Here is an 18695-nt window from a genome sequence, read left to right on the forward strand (position 1 = left end):
AGACAGTCTGGACAGAATCAGGACTCCAACCCTAGTTCTCTTGTTTCCACATATCGGGATCTCTAGTCAAACACAAAGTTTTCCCCACACTTAGTGAATTCCAAGATTGTGGAATGAAAATACAGGTACTATACTTATTGGAAAAAATTTGCGTATGTGTGGACTCGTGCAGTTCAAGCAGGTATTGTTCAAGGGTCACCTGTATTTTCAAATCTCGCCTTCTTCTTCTTTCTCTGAGTTTAGTCATGTGTTTGTATGGCTGAAGTTTTGGGGATTCATCCTGTGTCAAACAGCCATGTTATTTAAATGTTGGGAGTCCTCCTTCCTTGTCCAGTGGCTCTGAATGTATGTCTGGTCAGATACCTCTATTTCACAGATGTTCCATATATTTATTGAGTAAATCTATTAATAGAGTATTTCTATTATAGAAGTACAGAGAAGTTCCATCATAAAGTATTTACATGAAATTCTTAACCTTTCAATTAACCGAATTATTTTTTCTACTGTTAGCTAACATTTATTAAGTAAATACAAGGTTCCCAGCTCTTCTCTAAGCATTTTACTGAAACGAAAACACTTCATCTTCATAAACTTGTTAGGTAGAAATGACTATTACTATTATTTCACGGAAGAGAAAGACGTGTCATAGAGAAATTAAATCAATTGCCCGGGGTTATACAGCTGGCAGATTATGGCAATAGAATTCAAACGAATGGAGCCTACCTCCAGAGTTCACATTTTAACAAGTACATGCCATTTAGAGTAAATAGTTTGGGAGTGATTTTCTTATAGTAATCTTTCTTCTGAAGGCGATATAAAAATTAAAGTTCTTGGCTGCTTTTTTTTTCTTTTTCTTCCGGAATGTGACAGAGTTTGGGTGCTGAGGGACTCTCCTGGTTATTCAGGGCTCTGATCTGAATGTGAGTCTCATCTGATGCTCCGCATCTGTCGTGTGTGTCCTGTGCTTTCTCCCCTGCAGCCTCTGGAATGGTTTTCTCAGTGCCTCTCCTCTGCCTGTGTCCCCGGGGGTAGCATTCTTGGCTGTTTGCTTTACCCCATCCAGCTCTCCTCCTCCTTGCCAATGTCCCTGATGGTTCACTTACCCTAATCTGCAGAGGCATGAGATTTGTACACCCTACTTCTTTGTGACTCACTGCAGGGCCCCTCCGGCTGCTTCCCCAACAGCCCGATCCTGAGCGCAGCCCCACTGTGGCTCCCGTGCCCCCCAGCATCTCCGCCGCCGTGGTCCTCTGTGGCAGGGTGGCCGTGGAGTTCTGCTGCTGCTGGGCTCCCTACTGCCTTGTTCTTCTGTTGAAAATTTCCCTAAGTCCCTGATTAAATCCCCCTGTCCGAAATACATAGTTTCTATTGACCAGATCTTGACAATTACAGATATTTATATTTCAGGTTTTCCTGGGCTCTTAATAAATGTGGCTCTATTTTTCTTTGGAGAAGTTCAGTAAAAGTTTGTTGATTAGGATAATAAATTGGATGAGGAAAAGTTATAAAAATAGATGGATTCCTAACTATGGAGGCTATGAAATAGTAAGACCTTAATCTAACTGAGGAAAGAACACATGTCAAACATCTGGAAATTGAACATTACACCTTGTTTTAACTCACCAGACTCAACTTCACAAACCCTTGCATCGAACATTCTTAAAGCCACTCACTCTGCACCAACCCCCTGCAGCCTGCCTTCACCCCACACACATTTATACTCACTCTGACTGTGGAGTCCAAGTTAGTTTGGCAAATATTATCATATTTTCCTTCCTTGAGGTCTTTTCCCGCATGGACAAAGGTAACTTTGGGCCACCCCATGGTCAGGTGCGTGCAGCCGCCTTTGGGATGGATACAGCCGCTTTCCATTCACTGACCTGAGATATCTTGAAAACATACAGGAGAGAAATACGTCTACATCCATTGCAGCAGTTGGAGCTGTTGTGCCTGGTTTACTTAAAGTTATTTACCGTTACCTGGAGAGGCTCCCAGGCGAATGGACAAGTGCCAGACATTACAGCATCATAAAAAACCCAAGCAGTAAATGGAAATGAACTCTTAGTTAGCATTAAAATAATTGGATGAAGTATACTCTTGGCATGAAAATGTTAGCAACATAAAGTTACGAGAAAACATCTATAATATCTAAAGTGTTTCTTTCACACTGACTTGATGTTGACCTTCTGGTCGAAGACGTTTTATATTCTTCATGGAAGTATATTTTGATGATCAGATATAGAATATTTTGCGTAGTCTAAGAATGATTAGGAATTTTTTTACTTTCACAACAGAAATCAGCCTGTATTTAACAATAAAAAAATATTTCGTTGAGGAAGTTACAGGTTGTGAAAATGAGGGAACACACAGTTGTTTTTAAAGTGACGTAGCTCAAATACTGTGTGAGAGACACAAAACCATGATTAGCATTATTTTTACTAACAAGTATTGGGTATCCAGTGTACATATCACATCTCTTGGATAAAACAATCATATTAGAAACTCTGTTTCTCCCTGTATAGAGTTTATCCTTTAAAATGACAACGCCCACAAAACAGAGCCTTATTAGTTTGAAGGCATATGATATAAGCTACCATACACAGCATACAATATAAGGCATTATCAGGTGCTTCTGTGAGACAATATATAACATATGCTTTATTTTGAGATTTTTGTACTTTCTCCCTATAATTACTTATGCTCCATCTCTTCAAGGAATGTGAAGTTTATGCTTATTGGGTAGCAAATAACTTGGACCACATCAAATGAAATTCAAAACCTATACCCTTTCCCTTCATTAAACCCACTGAGGTGACACGTGAAGGACAAGAGGCTGCACCAGGTCCTCCACTTTGTTACTCTGGACGTAACGTGATGAATCTTAGCAACACTCTGAGATGTTTCCTCCTCAACGTTTGGGATAATGATATATATCTCCCAGTTGCTTCAAAAAGAGCTGGATGATTTGCTTGGGAGTTTCTTTGGCCAAGCAACGTCAAAGAGAAGGCATGCCTGATTATTCTTAACGGGGCCCTTGACAAGGCATAGCTGCTGTCAGCCAGCGCCGTGGTTTCTGCTCAGCGATGAAATGACACGGTATTTCCGTGAACAGAAACCGTGCTGGGCCTAGAGTTCCAGCCCCACACGGCACAGACACACTGACCGAGTCTCCCGTTCATGGAGCCCAGGTGGGAACGGTCTGCAGCACTGTTGGAGCGACGTCCCCGTCTGGTGATCGATAGCTGCTGCCCCATCAGTCTCTTTTCCCTACCCGACCTGTGCTGGGCAGGTGCTCTGTCTGGGGACCTGGCTGCCCAGGTTGCTATGACAACAGAGAAATAATAGATGCGGAAGTAAGAGCAGCTTTTCTCCTCCTCTCGTTACTGACAAACGTGAACTCGTATCCTGCTCGGGGCTTCAGATATAACTAAGGCGGGTGGAGTGAAGAAATGTGGGTTTCGACGACACGGGTCTCGGGCAGGGAGCCCGGCATTCCTCACCACCTGCCTTTCAAAGGCAATGCTGGGGAGAATCACAGTCAGTAGTTTTCTCCAACACTGTTTCATCTGAAAGTATGCTTTGCGAGCTCACATGCCCTCAGTGAACCCTCATTCTTCTAAAATCTCTAACTGAACATAAACCATTTCAATTTTATGACTCAAGATTTCTGAAATTGGCATTCACTCACTTGAATTTATTTAAACAGGTAGACCTTAAAGTCCCTGTTAACTCAACCATTGTTCTGCGGTCACACAAGGTACGCAAGATTCCAGACGGCCTCTGACACGATGCAGTTTTAAGACAAGACAGGCTAATATCCGGGCACCAAACTATGTTTAACATCTTGTCACGATCAGCTTACCCTCTCCCTGAAGTGTCTTTAGGTTGAGACAATGGTGCATGTGGGCTGTAGAGGAATGGGGTGAGCATGAGGTCTGAGCCTGAAGCTAAGTGACTGATGCAGAGACTCCCAGACAGTCTTTTTTGTTTTCTGTTTTTGTCACTCAGGTAGCAGGTGGCAGAGTGTCCTCTGGGACTCCTTTGAAAAGAAAAAGGGTTCAAAGTGGAAGAGGAGATTTGAGAGAAGTTCGAGGTGACAAAATAAAAAGGCAATAAGTTTATACTTTTGCTAAGGGCCATCCTTACATATTCTCAGTAATTTCCATATGAGTAAGATGGGGGCACACACAACTTCCAGACAAGGTCCATGCATCTCATAAAGTGATAAATATGTTAATGGCTTTTATAATTGTCCTGTCTCCACCATTTTTATGTGTGATAGATTTCTCTGAAGACTGAAATTTGAAGTGATTATGAAGTAATAAAATGTATCTATTTTTTCATCATGTATTTAGCAACATATAAGGCAGATTATTTTCTCCCTACTCATTTAACACATTGTATTTGAGACACACATCTATTTTCAAGTATTTGAAATCACCAGACTCTCAGAGAAACCACTGTTTTCCTGTGGCAGGACAGCTGTGTTTCTCCCCCTGCAAACGTCAGTTGCCAAGGAAATGCTGGCAGAGCCAGCCTGGTGGCCCTGCAATGCTGCTAACGATATCCAAGTATTTATGCATCACGGGGGGACTGGCATCTAAAATCCAAAGTTACGTATTTAAATGACTCATGCAATAGAGTGAGATGAAAGACTATGGGAGGAAACAGCACTACAAGCAGTTCTACAGTATTTACTCCTTAGTCCTATGTTGTGCAAACATGCTGTGATAATGTGTATAAACAAATACTTAGCAACTGTGTGTGCTGCAGCTACAGATCCAATGTGGGTGATACCGCGTCTCGCTTTGGTTTTCACGTCTTGACAATTCATTTTGTACGAGATGATCTTATACAGAATTCTATAAAAATAAGGCAAAGTGTTATGATTTCTCTCCTTTCCTTCAAGAATTCCACTTAAATCTGGTGCACTGTTTGCAAGCTAGACATCCATGTAGCTGTGGTTAAGCTTATGGATTTAGAATAAATATGTGCATTACTTACTTCCGTCTAATGTGATTATACGAAATGTTATCATCTGTATGAGACATTATTTTTAAACATTCTGGTTTTTCTTGGATGAATGTGAAGATGTTCTTTACTTCACTTGTCTGCCTGAAGTATATCGTAACCACGTCCTATAAGAAATATGCTCCGTATTTTTACCCTGGAATGGATGTCTTTTCTCCCTCTTCCTCCAAGATTCGAACTGACCGTACGTTAATATGCAGTGACTGCATTTTATAAACTTAACTTTCTATCATCTAAGGAAGACGGGGGCCATTCAGACAAAGGTCTGACTTAATTAAACATTTTAAGGCCTCAGTAAACATTTGATTACACTTGGTGTGGTAAGTGGACCTTTGCTCATTTGAAAAGTCGCTGATGCCCTCCGCGGTGTGACCAGCGAGAGAAGTGTGGAGGCAGAGGCACAGCTGCTGAGACCTTCACGTTGGGGGCAGGTTCGGCCACGCCTGTGTTTGTTCTTATCCCGCTGAGCTGTGAGGGAGGGTGCGGAGCGTCAGTGGCATCAGCGCTCCTAGCAGAGTGACCAGAGACACACTGTGACGCCTGCTGTTGCTGAGTAGATTTGGGTCTGAGTAATTTCCACACGCTCTTCACTTTTTAAAACCTTCCTGATCTCTTTCTGCTCCTTTTAATTTATTGTAAGCATCTGTCTTCTCACTGATGATTGTCTCTAGAACTAAAGGGCTTTATCATCCTCCTGTCAACACTGCACCTGCTATATCACATGTGTGGTGTTTGAACGTGTTAGATGCTCGATGTACGTTTGTGCATTAACTGAAATTCTGTACTCATCTGTCCCGATGCACAAGAAAGTACTTTAAGCAAATGCAGTCTCTGCAATTTAGAGGGAAGCCACTGACGCCTGGGAGACTCTCTCCCAGCACCTTCTCAGACCCAGGCAGCTTGGAGGTGGGCAGAGCTGGAGTCCACAGGTAAAGGGACAGGTGGGCTCTGACACATGGTGAACAGCTGCTCCAGGTCTCAGTGAGAGTCAGAACTGCTTCCTAAGGAATTGTTTAAGCTTTACCATTAACCTTTCTGGGCAGTGGCCCAGTGGGAAGAAGGGGGAACTCACTTACTCATGTAGTTTTACTTCTCAGTCTGTCATATATCAGATGTTATGCTTGAGCAGGTCACTTCACTTTTGAATATTTTCAAATTCTCATTCGTAAAATAAAAGCTAATAACTTTTGCCTTGTTCTCATCACAGGCTTTACTTTATAAACTGAAGGCTGCACTGTAGCTGGCACACATGGTAACACATTATTCATTTATATCAACGTGAATCATACAACTGAATGTAAGACTTTTAGCAAAAACTAATTAACAAATCAAAATAATTTCTTAGACAACATGGCCCAATATTCGGGAGAGAGAATATTGTCAAAATGAATTATTGTTGGGATATTTTAACAATGTTGTGTCACGTGTCATTGTCATGTCTGACTATGTGGTGTTTAAAGAGCCATTGAGTGTGTCCGTTGGCTGAGAGTGATGGAGAAGGTCCAGACAGGAGGAGGGACCCCTGCTCTGTTCAGCCAGCTGTTAGCCTGTTGGTCTGGTTTTGTTCCTGTGGTTTAAAGAATAATCTACATTCAGTGAGATGCAAGATTCAAGCTTATTATTCTTCCTGTTTTTGTCCAGTAAAGAGTACACAGAGTCCTTTATACACTTTCTTACAACATTATTCTGGTAGTATTATTAACACTTAACTATTTAATCCATTCATATTTATCATTAGTGTATCCTCAGCTGTACTTGCACCATTTATGATACCAGTGCTTTTAACGCTAGGTTTAAGAAAAAAAGACACTCTATCATGTATTACAAGTTCAAATACATTAAGATCTATTTTGGAGGTTTTATCCATTTCTACTGATGAATTTGTCCATTTGAATATTAATACATTGATTAGATTGTAGGATTTAACAGCATATTCAGGGATTGATAACTTCTCCCAATTCCTACTACTCTTCTTTTTAAAGTATTTCTCATGTTCTGGGGGACATTTTAAAACTTTCTTTTGACTTAGTTTGTCTTTATTGAAAACTTCACCAAGTGTATGGCATATCGTTGTTAAGAGCTTAGATTTTATTTTCTGTCCTTCAATAAGAATTTACAATTTCTTTAAAGCAATCTATGACAATTAGTTAAATTTCTAAAGATTTTATAAGATTCTCCCCCAGATTTTTAATAATTTTCCTGGTGTTTATTGCTATCATAGGAAAAAGGGTATTTTTATGTTACAGTAATCTTATGTGAAGCTACTTTATCTTTTAAATTCCAGTTAGCATATTAATGGTGTATACTTGGAGTCTGCAATTATATTTTTAATAAAAAATAATTGTATTTTCTTAATAGTTATAAAATTAATTCCATTTTCTTATTTTATTTTATAAGTAAAACTCATCAATATTTTTGAAAACTAATGGACATCTTTATCCAGTACCTGATTTTGATTGACATGGGTTCCTTGTTTTAACATTTAGGATAATTTTTACTGCTTTTTAAAATTGACTTTATTAATTTTATTCATTCAAAAATATTTAATGAAGGCTTTTTATGAGCCAGGTGCCACCTTAGGCTCTTTGACTCCATCTGAGAACAAGATACAGCTTGCTGCCCTGGTGTGGAACCCAGCTTCATGGGGCAGAGACAAGTGACAGCATATTAGACACAGTGTGTCAGCACCATGCAAGTGGGTAGGAAGGTGCCGACAGGCTCTGAAATGATAGGTAGTGCAGGTGAACAAAGACAGAGGTATGTGGAGAGCTATCATTTGTAAAAGGTTGATGAATGTAGGACTCATTGGGGTGACTTTTGAGCAAAGAGTAGAAGGAGGTAAGGGTGTAAGCCACACAAGTATTTAGGGAATGACCATGCTGGGCTCAGGTAACAGCCAGGCATATTCAAGAAGCATCATAAGGTTTTCTTCTATTCCTGTTTTTCTTAGAGTTTTTATTAGGAATTGCAGCTCAGTTTGACCAAATGTCCTCTCAGAATCTCTAAGGGAGGGGAAAAATCTACCTATCTCTCTGTCTCTATCATCTCTCTCTATATCAATAGATCTATGTATCAATAGATAATATATGTATATTTAACTAGATGAAAGTAATTACTTCGATAATAACATCTGATATTTATCCAGGTTTGCTGTTTTGAAATAAAACCTATTCAGTCATAGTTCAATTTCTTTTGTCACTTGTTGGAGTCTATATGCTAATAGTGTGTTCAGAATGATAACATCTATATTCATATTAATAATGGTTACGTTTTCTCTTCATAATATTTCATATTAATTTTCATTTTAGTTTGATTTAATAACATGAATTAACTTCAATAATTTTATGCTGGAATAATTACTTCTCAAAGAATTAGGTAAAACTTAGTTTTGAACCCATCTGGTCCTGATGTCTTTTTAAAAGTAAACTTTTTACCTATTTAAAAATTTAATTTAACCTGCCTAATAGAACATAAAACTAGTCAGTTGGCACACAGCAATAACAAAATACAGTAAAATATTACTTGTATCATTGAAGAAATCATCTCGGAATTTTAAAAACTGCTGAAATAGTGTTACTATAGTGTGTGCACTAGCTAACAATGCATTCTGCTTGTTGAGTTAAAGTTCACCTTATCTAGAATGTGACATTTCACCCACTTTTATTACATAGAATCTTATTTTAATGAGGTCTTTGAAAGTAATGGGATCTTTAGTCATAGCTTTAAGTATTACAGTAAACATGGATCACGTGTTCTACATAATCTTGCCTCACTAAAGTAAATGGTTCTCTTCCATGTTGAAATTCATTGATATATTATCATTACTATATCCTGATTATTAGAGCTGACATTTGTTATTCAGCCAACCTTCATTCTTATTTGTAATATTTACCAAAATTGAAAAATTACTGCATACTTGAATACTACTTTAAGCTGAAACTTTAGGAATTCAGGAGTATTAAATATTTGGTAGTTCTTTTTTAAACATACACCTATGTATACATTTTTCCTGTGACTTTTTATTTTACAACAACATAACATTCAGACTTGAAGTGCCTGTGTAAAGGATCCTACTGTACTTATTTATGTACATGGAATGTTTTTCACAAATTAAAATGCAGGAAGGGTGGTGAAATGAATGAATGTGTGAAATGGGAATGTCACGTTGCCTTTCTCCAGCTGTAATGTCCACAACAATCCTAATCCTCATCCCTTCTTCCATCTATTTTTAGCTTTTCCAGCACAGTTCTGTGTCACTTGGTGATAGCAATTCAAGGTGAGAATGTCTAAATTATCCCCAATTCCTTTCTTATTTTGCATCGATTCCTCCAAATTCTACATGATACTTGATTTCTCACAATTGATTCACCCACTACGTCCAATGGTGATGTGATTTTCCTAGGTACAGTTCTATACCTTATTTTCCAGCTGGATAATTTCTGCTGTTACACTTGATTCACTATCCAACCAACAGCACCAGGGCTTGTGGACATTACAGACTCTGTCCTTGATTGGACGTCTCTCTCTCACGAAGGCCCTGTCTCCTGCCCTGAAAACTGTCACCATGCTGCCCCACCTGCCATCTGTAGGTGTGAAAGTGTACCCCTGTCCCCACACCGCAGAGGGGGTCATGTGCCCCTGCCTCCAACGCTCCACAGATTCCTCCGAAAACCTAACCGTGAATGTAGAGTGACAGGGGCCAGAGGACCCAACCCCATACAGGAAAGCCTTACAATTGCAGTTTCATCTCAAACTCTTATGCTGTAATAATATAGGGAATAAGTAAATTCTTTCTTCCCCACAATTAATATGAATAAAAAATGATTACACAATGAAATGCTTTGTTTACTCAGTGTTCACAGGTGAGCACCATCTCAACATGAATAGTAAAGCTTTATATATTATCTAGTGCTAGTGTAGTTGGTTTGTCTGAAAAACAGTTTGTTTAAAATCATTCCTCAAAGTCACGTTCAATTTCCTTTTCTGCCAGAGGTCAAGACTTTAAGGAAATTATTTACTGCAGGTAACATGTCAAGAGGGACGAGTCCAAAGTCAAAGTGAAATTCTAGGTAACTGCTTTGCAACACGGCCGTCAGAACACGGCCGTCATTGAGTTGCAATGCTTATCTTCCTCTCTGGAGATCTGAATCTTGTCTGGCTGTTCTCACATCATGCTGGGTTAAGAGCTGAGATCTTCACAAGCTGTCTCAGTGCTTGTTTGCCACTGAAGATGTGAGTGTGTGTGTGTGTGTGTGTGTGTGTGTGTGTTTCCTAATGTCTGCTTCAAGCAGGTCCAGGCAAAACAGAAGTCTCTATTTTCATCAGTTACAAACAATAGCCAAGGTTGGAGTGGAAGAGGGGTGAGTAGGCAGAGCGTAGAGGATTTTATCACTTAGCGAAAATACTCTGTATGATTCGCTGCTGGTGGATACATGTTCGAACGCACAGAATGCTCAGCACCAAGAGTGAAGCCTAACGTAGGCTGTGCACTCTGGGTGATGTTGCCGTGTCAATGTAGGTTCGTAAGTTGTAACAAAGGTCCCACTCAGCGGGGGCATGTTGATCATCGGGGAGACTGTGCATCTGTGGGACAGGGGGTCTAGGGGAAATCTCTGTACTTTCCCCTCGATTTTGCTATGAACCTAAGACTACCCTACAAAAATAAATTCTTTAAAAATGAAAATATAAAATAATCCCCAGCTATGAGCACTGTGACTTCATAGCAAAGCAGTGGCAGACAGCTAAATTCCTTTTTAAAGTCTCATAGAAGATAGAATGGTCCCCAACAGGATGGAGGAAGGACAGAGACCACAAAAGGATTTTATGAAATTTCCCTTCTAACAGACGAATGGAGCTTAAGAACGTCCAGTTTACAGACTGAGCTGTTAGCTTGTCCTGGTTTAACAGAGTCAACCTATAAACATCTCCTTTAATTCCACTTCCCTTTTCTGTTTTTACTGATTGCCATTTTTTACCAATCTCTGTCCCTTTGCTCACGTACTCACCCAAGGCAATATGAGAGAATAACTGTGCTGATACGTTATCTGATTAAAATGCACATTTGATTTGAATCATAAAATGTGAATGAACATGAAGAAGACAGTTGGATTGGTGCTGATTTCTGATTTTTCAGGAAGATGACATTCATCATTATTCATGATGTGGAACCTATATTTTCCAACCTGACAGTGTCAGGCCAATGAAATATGCATCCAAGGCATAGTAGGAAGCTTGAAAAAAAATTAAAAACACATTATGTTAATCCTGGTCACTGAAAAGATAGATATTTCTGCATTAAGAAATGTGCATGTGTCAAGGACTTGAAGTTATGCTTATCCAGAAAGATACCCATAATTAGCCTTTTATTAAAAACAAAGTAAAATAAAGTTCTCTCTCTAAGGTAAGATTTTATAATTTTTAAAAAGTTTTTATTTTTCTCAGTTACACTTGACCAAAACTTCAAGATTGAAGTATATAAATGTAAAGCTTTAAAAGAAAAGCAGTTGCCCATTGCCTATTTCTGAGGTAACTATATTTAACTTATACATTTCTACTTTATTCTCTTATTTACACCTGAGATGCTTGTAATGTTATTTTTTATTTAACGCTAGGCATTATCTATTGCACGCTTATGATAGAATGTGAGTATTTAGCCATTGCATTCCACTCTCCCATGTATTTCACTAACACACTCCCAGTGCACTTACATAATAATGATTATATAAATATTAAATGTCACTTGGAAACAAGCCAAGTTCATAAATTCATACTAAGCTAAAAACTAAAGAAAAAATGGGGACTTTGCATGGGATTGTCTTGAATATGGAAAAGCAGGAGAGAAATGATTTCCTCACAGTGTTATGTCTGGGGATGCATGACATAGCATCTCCCTCATTTATTTAACAATGTGGTACTTGCTTGTTGAAATTAAATTAAAGTCAGTTGATCTTTGTATATTAGTTTGTATCTATGCTATTCCATACTAAACTCACTTAATAACTCACCTGGTAATGTCTCATGTAATAGTGTCCATAGGCTCTTAAGGATTTTCTGTGTTCAAAATCACATTACCTCTGAATAATGTCAGTTTCATTTCTTCTTTCCATTTTTATGATTTTTATTAGCTCTTTTCTTGCCTTATTACAGTAAGATCTGAAGAAAAATTAAGTAGAAATGAAATTGGTGGACATTCTTGCCTCACTTCTGATCTCAAAGAGAAATGTTTCAATAATTCATGGTTAATGCTATGATGCTTCTCACACATTTTTGTGTATACTCTTTATAATATGAAGGATACTCCTTTGTACACTCAGTTTTCTATGAGCTTTTATCAAATGAATGTAATCAAATGCTTCTTTGTATCTATTAAAATGACTATATAATTTCTTCATTTTTAAAATTTTCTACTTCTAACGTGATAAAGTATATTGTTTCCATGTGTGTGTCTGTATCTGCTCTGTTGATCACATTGGGCTAATTTTATGGTTCTGTCCCCAAGTTTACTGATTCTGTCTCCTGTCACTCTATCACCGGGCTAATCCAGCAAGGTTATTTATGTTATTGTACTTTTTAGTTCTATAATTTCATTTCCTTTTTATAATTTGTATTTCTTTCCTGAGATATTGTAATTTTTCATTTGGCTCAAGATAATTTTTAATTTCTTGCTGAAATATTTTTAAGGTGGCTTTAAAACCCTTGCCAGATGATTCCAGTATGTAATTCATCTAGTTTGTGTTACTTGATTATCTTTCCTTATTGAAATGATGATTTCCCTGAGTCTTAGTGTGACATATTAGTTTAATCCTGGCCATTTTGCTTATTTGTTAAGAGTCTCTGGTTCTTATTTACTTATTTTTCTTTTTAGCAAGAAGTCACTGTTTAGCACACAGGTCCTCGCCTAATTCTGTGGGCTGTGGTTCCACTGACAATACGACATTTAGAACGATTTTGGTGCTAGTTGGGTCTGATTGATTCATCTGCATCATCAGTTTCCCCCACCTGCCACCCCGTTCCCTGATGGCACTAGAGGAGGGGAAGGGGCTTCCCCAGGTCGGGTCCCTGCTGCCACTAAGTGGATAAAGGGATGCTTCACCTAGCAGTGGGTGGACCACCCCTCTGTTGGGAAAGAGCGTTTAAGACATCCCCCCTCTGTGCTCTTCCCCCAGGCCTGGGGGCCCTAATCGGTTTTTTTTCTTTCTACCTTTCAGAGTTCTACTTGGTTGTCTCTGGCACTTTTTTCAGTGTTTTAGTTGTACTTGTTTGGGAGAGATAACTTTATGCCATCTTGTAGGGACCAGAAGTCATTCTAAACCATTTTGATAGTCAATTCTTTAATGACTTTATGGTGAGCATTTTTCTATATGTTTAATAAATTATGTTCCCATGTTTATTAATTGCTTCTTCACTAATTATTCTTAATTCTTCTCTTAGTTTATGTGAGTTCTTAAATTATATGTATACGTATATCTTTTCCAGGTATGTTTGCTATAAGTAATCCTCAGCTTTCTGAACTTCTTTTAATATTGCTTACATTTGTCTTGGTATAATATTTTGAGAAATTATCATTATTTAACTGGTAGAAATAGACCTAGTAATTCTATAATTTAGAGAGTTGAGAGTTATTGATAATAGCTGTCTCCATCATTCTAAATTTTCAGGGAAAGGAAAAGAAAAATATATACAATGATATAGTGGGAAAATAATAACCATTTATTTTTTGCAAAAGTGTTTGAGTGAATTGGAACAACTTTAATTAGAATTAGCACCCTGGTCAAATCTGAAGGGTAATTTATTCATAGATCTCCAAATAGTGCATCATGGATGCTCAATAAATATTTAGTAAATTAATAAATCTAGTGGTTCGAGCACTACATCTTTCTGTAGACCTAACATAGGCCATAAACTCACGAGAGCCTTGATAAATGTGAGTGGAAGATGATGACATCTGAGTGAACAGGGACCGCAGGATGATGGGAAGAGGAAGGATGTGGACGGCTGCATTCCTGCAGTGTTAGATCCTTCATCCCCTCCATCTGCCATAAAATGTTTCTGACCACCAGGGAAAAATGTGAGACGTGGAAAAGACAACCCATTATTTCAAGGGTTTTCAATCGTACAAAAATTTTTGCCAGCGTACTGATAACGGTATCATTTTTATTACGTTTTATGTTAGGTTCAGGTTCTTCGGAATGCCGGAGAAGAAGTGACCCTGACGGTCTCATTTTTTAAAAGAGCACCTGCTTTCCTCAAACTCCCACTGAACGAAGATTGTGCATGTAAGCATTTATGAAGAATAGGTAAAGTGCTTACGTCATATTTACTTTCTAAACCATTATTTCCTGACAGTAATGAGTAATTTCTTTTTAAAGTTGGGATTTCTGCCTGAACACAAACATTTTTCTTTAATAACACAAAGCATTCAGTTAACCCTTCTCCAAAGGGAACAGCTGTTGTTTGTGTTTCAGAATGTATTCACATTTAGTTATTTTCCAACCTGTAATTGGGGAAATATTATTTACTTTAAAAATAAATGTCATATCAAACATGTACATTTTGCATCTCTATTAAAATTTCATTCATATTGTTTGATGAATATATATTCTCTAAGTAGAAAATAATATTCTCTTATTTGGCTACTGAACTTACTAAATAAGCAGTTACACTTAATTTGTCCTGATGAGAATAGGGAGATTGCAGGAAGCCCCAGTCTATGTGGAAATGTAATAATTTTCATAAGAGCTACTTAAAAACTTCTGTATCTATTTTCATATTATGAAATGAAATGCATATTATCTTATAGTTTTTGTTAAAATCAAAGAAGAATTATTTTTAACTGGAGCATAGTTTACATGAAATGAAATGCAAAAATCTTCAATGCTCAGTGGGATCAGCTCTGACAAATGCTCACATTTGCTTAATCCACATCCCTTTAGATCACAGAACGGTTCTGCTGTGCCTCTTCCAGTAAATAACATTCCCAGAAACAACTACTGACTTAATTTCTTGTCATCAAGTATTAATGTAGTCAAACTGTATTTATTCTTTTACTTCTGCTTCTTTCATTATGAACCATCTCGTGTTACATATTTCAGGAGTTTATTTATTTACATTGCTGTATAGTATTCTACTATATGAGTATAGTAAAATTTGGTAATGCATTCTCCTGCTGATAGACAGCAGAACTGTTTCTGGTATTTTGCTATTGTAAATAAAGCTGCTATAAACATTCTCATACAAGCCTTCGGGAAGTCATAGTATTTTATGTCACTACTATAAGTACCTAGGAGTGGAATTGCTGAGTCACAAGATAGATGTGTAATCAACTTGCTAACAAACTGCCAAAAGATAAATATTTGCAAGTCTCTTTTGGGGCCACTTTAGGTTTTAATTTTTATTTTTGTTTACTTGTAAAAATCTGGCTTTGATATAAGTGAAATACAGATTTATTTTACTACCTGGCTTACCTGATAACACTGAGTGTACTGAAGTATGCACTGTAGAAGGTGTCCGTGTAGAACAAGTGGGCTTCTAACCAACGATGATGTGACTCTTCCCGCAGGTGCACCGAGTGACCAGAGCAGTGGCACCTCCTCTCCCCTCTGCGACAGTGGCTTACACCTCAACTATCATCCCAACAACACAGTAAGAGGCCCAGGGCACAGTCCCCATTAATGAGGAGGGCACCCAAGAAAAATATATGTAGTTAGATAGAGTTTGTACAAGCTGGTCTAGGACCCGGTTTCTCTGATATAGTTGAAATCCTCGGCTGCTTTATTTTTTGAGAATTATGATAATTCAGGGAGGAGAAAAATAAGTAGGTCTGTTATTTTTTCCCCTCTCAGGTCTGTATTAAGCCCTTTGTAAGCTACAGAGATGACTTCAAGAGGTCATGTGTAAAATCACACAATCATTTTATAACATTGCATATTATATGTAATTTCATGTTCTAAATAATTTGACACAATTTTTGTCATTTTTCTTTTGAAATTATTTAGCTAAAAGTAGCTATATAATTTAATTTGCCATATATTAAGATTGCTTAGCAATCTTCATGCACACCAGGGAATCAATGTAAAGGGAGAAAATCTAACCTACACATTGTGTAAAATGTGAGGAATATTAAACTATACATGTATTTAATAATTGATAAATTTGGCATGTTTGTTTTATAAAGTGTCCATTTTAATTTTCCACCTGTACTTTGGAGTAAACAGGTTTTTTATCTTTTATAAATATTTTGAAACTCCTTGTATTTCACCCTTCAAAACATGTACACCTTCTAAAGACAAAATGATGCCCTGTGGTTAAATGTGAGACTAACAATTTCCCCTGTGCTCACAAACATGAAGAGAAGCAGAGCTCACTTTATGTAGAATTTTATCTTTCTGTTCCATGTATTAGGATGTATGTGATGTGGAGCTTCCCCTAACCTGTGTGATTCACCGTCCATTGGAAATTCTTGAGCTCATTGTGGCATTTTACTCCAGAGTCCTCCTGTGGACATCTGCAGGTCTCCGTGGCCCTCACTGTGCAGGACTGCACAGCAGTAATCTCAGCTGAGTCCCACAGGCCTCCACGTCGTTTTCATTTGTTTGATTTTTTGCTTTGAAAGAGGAACCCTTGGCAACACCAAAGGTTATCTCTACAAGTATAAACCAACCCCATCTGGGTGTACTTCACTGCCCTTCTCTTTTACTTTTGTTACCAGAGAAATAACTGTCACACAATAGTTAATACTTAAAATGCAGGATCTTCAGAAGATGGCAAGATGTGAGTGCCTTAATTTCCTGATGAGAGAACGAATACACACGTCCTGTGCTCCCGTCAGCTCCCTCCTCAAGGCTCTTACAACCTCCAGCCCAGTCTTTGCCTCTTGCTTCAGTAATTGCTCTGCTCACCTCCGTCCCTTCCAGTGGAGATGCTCTTGAGGCCTCTGATGTCTTTCCAGGCCTTTGTGCTGGGCGGTGCCCTGAGCCCCACTGCTATGAGCGTCACTGCCCCTCTTACAGGAGTCTCTGCCTGGAATCGGTATGGCTGCAGCCGAGGATGCAGAGATGGGCCACAGAGGCAGCCTCCCCGGCCTTGGCAGGTGACACGGTGGCCACCCACCCTCAGGAGCCCACATATAGCCAGGTGTTCCCTCCTCATCCACTTTCTCCTGAGAGCTTTCCCCACCCATGTCACTCACACAAGAGTCCCCATCTCAGCTCTGCCATTTACTGCAGAGTGGGGACAAAGGTGCCTAGGAATATTTTTATTCTAGTTCTTGGCCCTGTACCCTTAGACGCCTATGTAATAACAAGTGGACAGGAAGGTCTGTGGGTAGGAGCCATTCTGGTCTGTTTTTAACTCATTCCACTGATGTACACAACAGCATCTACAGACTTGGTTACATGACTTGTGCCTCTATGTGGTTGCTTGATATAATGTCTTCCTTTACAAAGGCATAATGTGAGTACAGAAACTACTCAGCAGCTCTGTAACATAGCTGTTCCAAACAAATCCAGCTGCAAACTTTTCAAAAAACCTATCATCATAAATTGTTCTTACTGAGTTGTGTCGTTCCCTTTTCAAGAGGCATATTTTATTTCCATTTTTAGCATTAGGATTGAACATTATTTGACATTGCTAAAGATCTTTAAGTGTAAGGAAATTAATGGCACTTATGATGTTTTAGAGAATAAGAATCAAGACATATATAAATCAAAGTGTAATAAAAATAAAGACAGTAATTGCATTTAAGTTAATTGGATATTTGCTGAGAACTTACTCCGAGAAAACCCTCTTCACGATGCCGTGGGAAAATGTCCATTATGGTTCCTGACCCCAAAAAGTTTAAAATCCAGATTTATAAAAGTAACTGTCATGTAAGCAGGAAAATTACAATGGACGTTAGCATTCTAATACCAGAGAAAAGGGCTGCTAGAGTCTATGAACATCTGACTTACAGAAATCAACAAAAATGGGGGACTTCAGACCAAACGTGAGCCCGCCTGGGAATCAGACCTGAGTGGGTCACGCAGAGTCAGCATCCAGTTGAGGGGGTGGAGGACGTGTCTACTCAGAGGTTCATGAAATGAGGGGCAGTCAGAGCGTGTCTCCTCGTGACCCATCATTAAATAATGAGGCACCTGGGCCCCAGGAGGCACGTTCCACAGAAAGTGTGCAGATCGCAGAGACGGGGTCCGTGAGCGAAGCACTCGGTCCTCTGCTGTGTCTGTGTCCTCACCTCTGTCCCAGGCCCGGGGACTCTGTTTTTAGTTCCTGTGCCTTAATTATCCTCTGAAGAAAATTTTGCATAAGCAGGTGCCATTTGAGTGCCCTCAAACATTCTGTGTATATTTTAAGGCAGCATTTTACACATATGAGAAAATAACACCTTATAATATATATATTAACATCACTCCACTTTCTTACATAAAAACGTAGTCTAGTCCTTCTAAGGGCCTGAGATCACTAATTTTAGCATATACAAGATTCTCCCCGTTTGCTGGCCAAAGTGAAGAAAGAATTCGCTTTGTGCTCACGAGGAGACAAATTCAGATAACCAGCTAACCAGATTCTGAGAAACGTTTTTCTTAACTATATACCTTTAATGAATACGTTTATGCCACATCCTTAGCAAGATTTGGATCAGCGTTCTGCCGTGTATGCTATTCTATTTT

The 18695-nt window shown here is 38.6% G+C and overlaps 1 protein-coding gene across 1 annotated transcript in view; it reads left to right on the top strand.

Moving 5' to 3' along the window:
- The window catches only part of SNTG1 (syntrophin gamma 1), a 399274-nt gene that overhangs the window by 268803 nt on the left and 111776 nt on the right, over nt 1–18695 (top strand). The window contains exons 9-10 of the mRNA XM_081258736.1: nt 14204–14306; nt 15590–15672. Coding sequence (XP_081114862.1) covers nt 14204–14306; nt 15590–15672 — 186 coding nt within the window. The remainder of the gene's footprint in view (nt 1–14203; nt 14307–15589; nt 15673–18695) is intronic.

Source organism: Mesoplodon bidens (genome assembly GCF_964165515.1).
Source record: "Mesoplodon bidens genome assembly, chromosome: 16".
Classification (NCBI taxonomy): Eukaryota; Metazoa; Chordata; class Mammalia; order Artiodactyla; family Ziphiidae; genus Mesoplodon; species Mesoplodon bidens.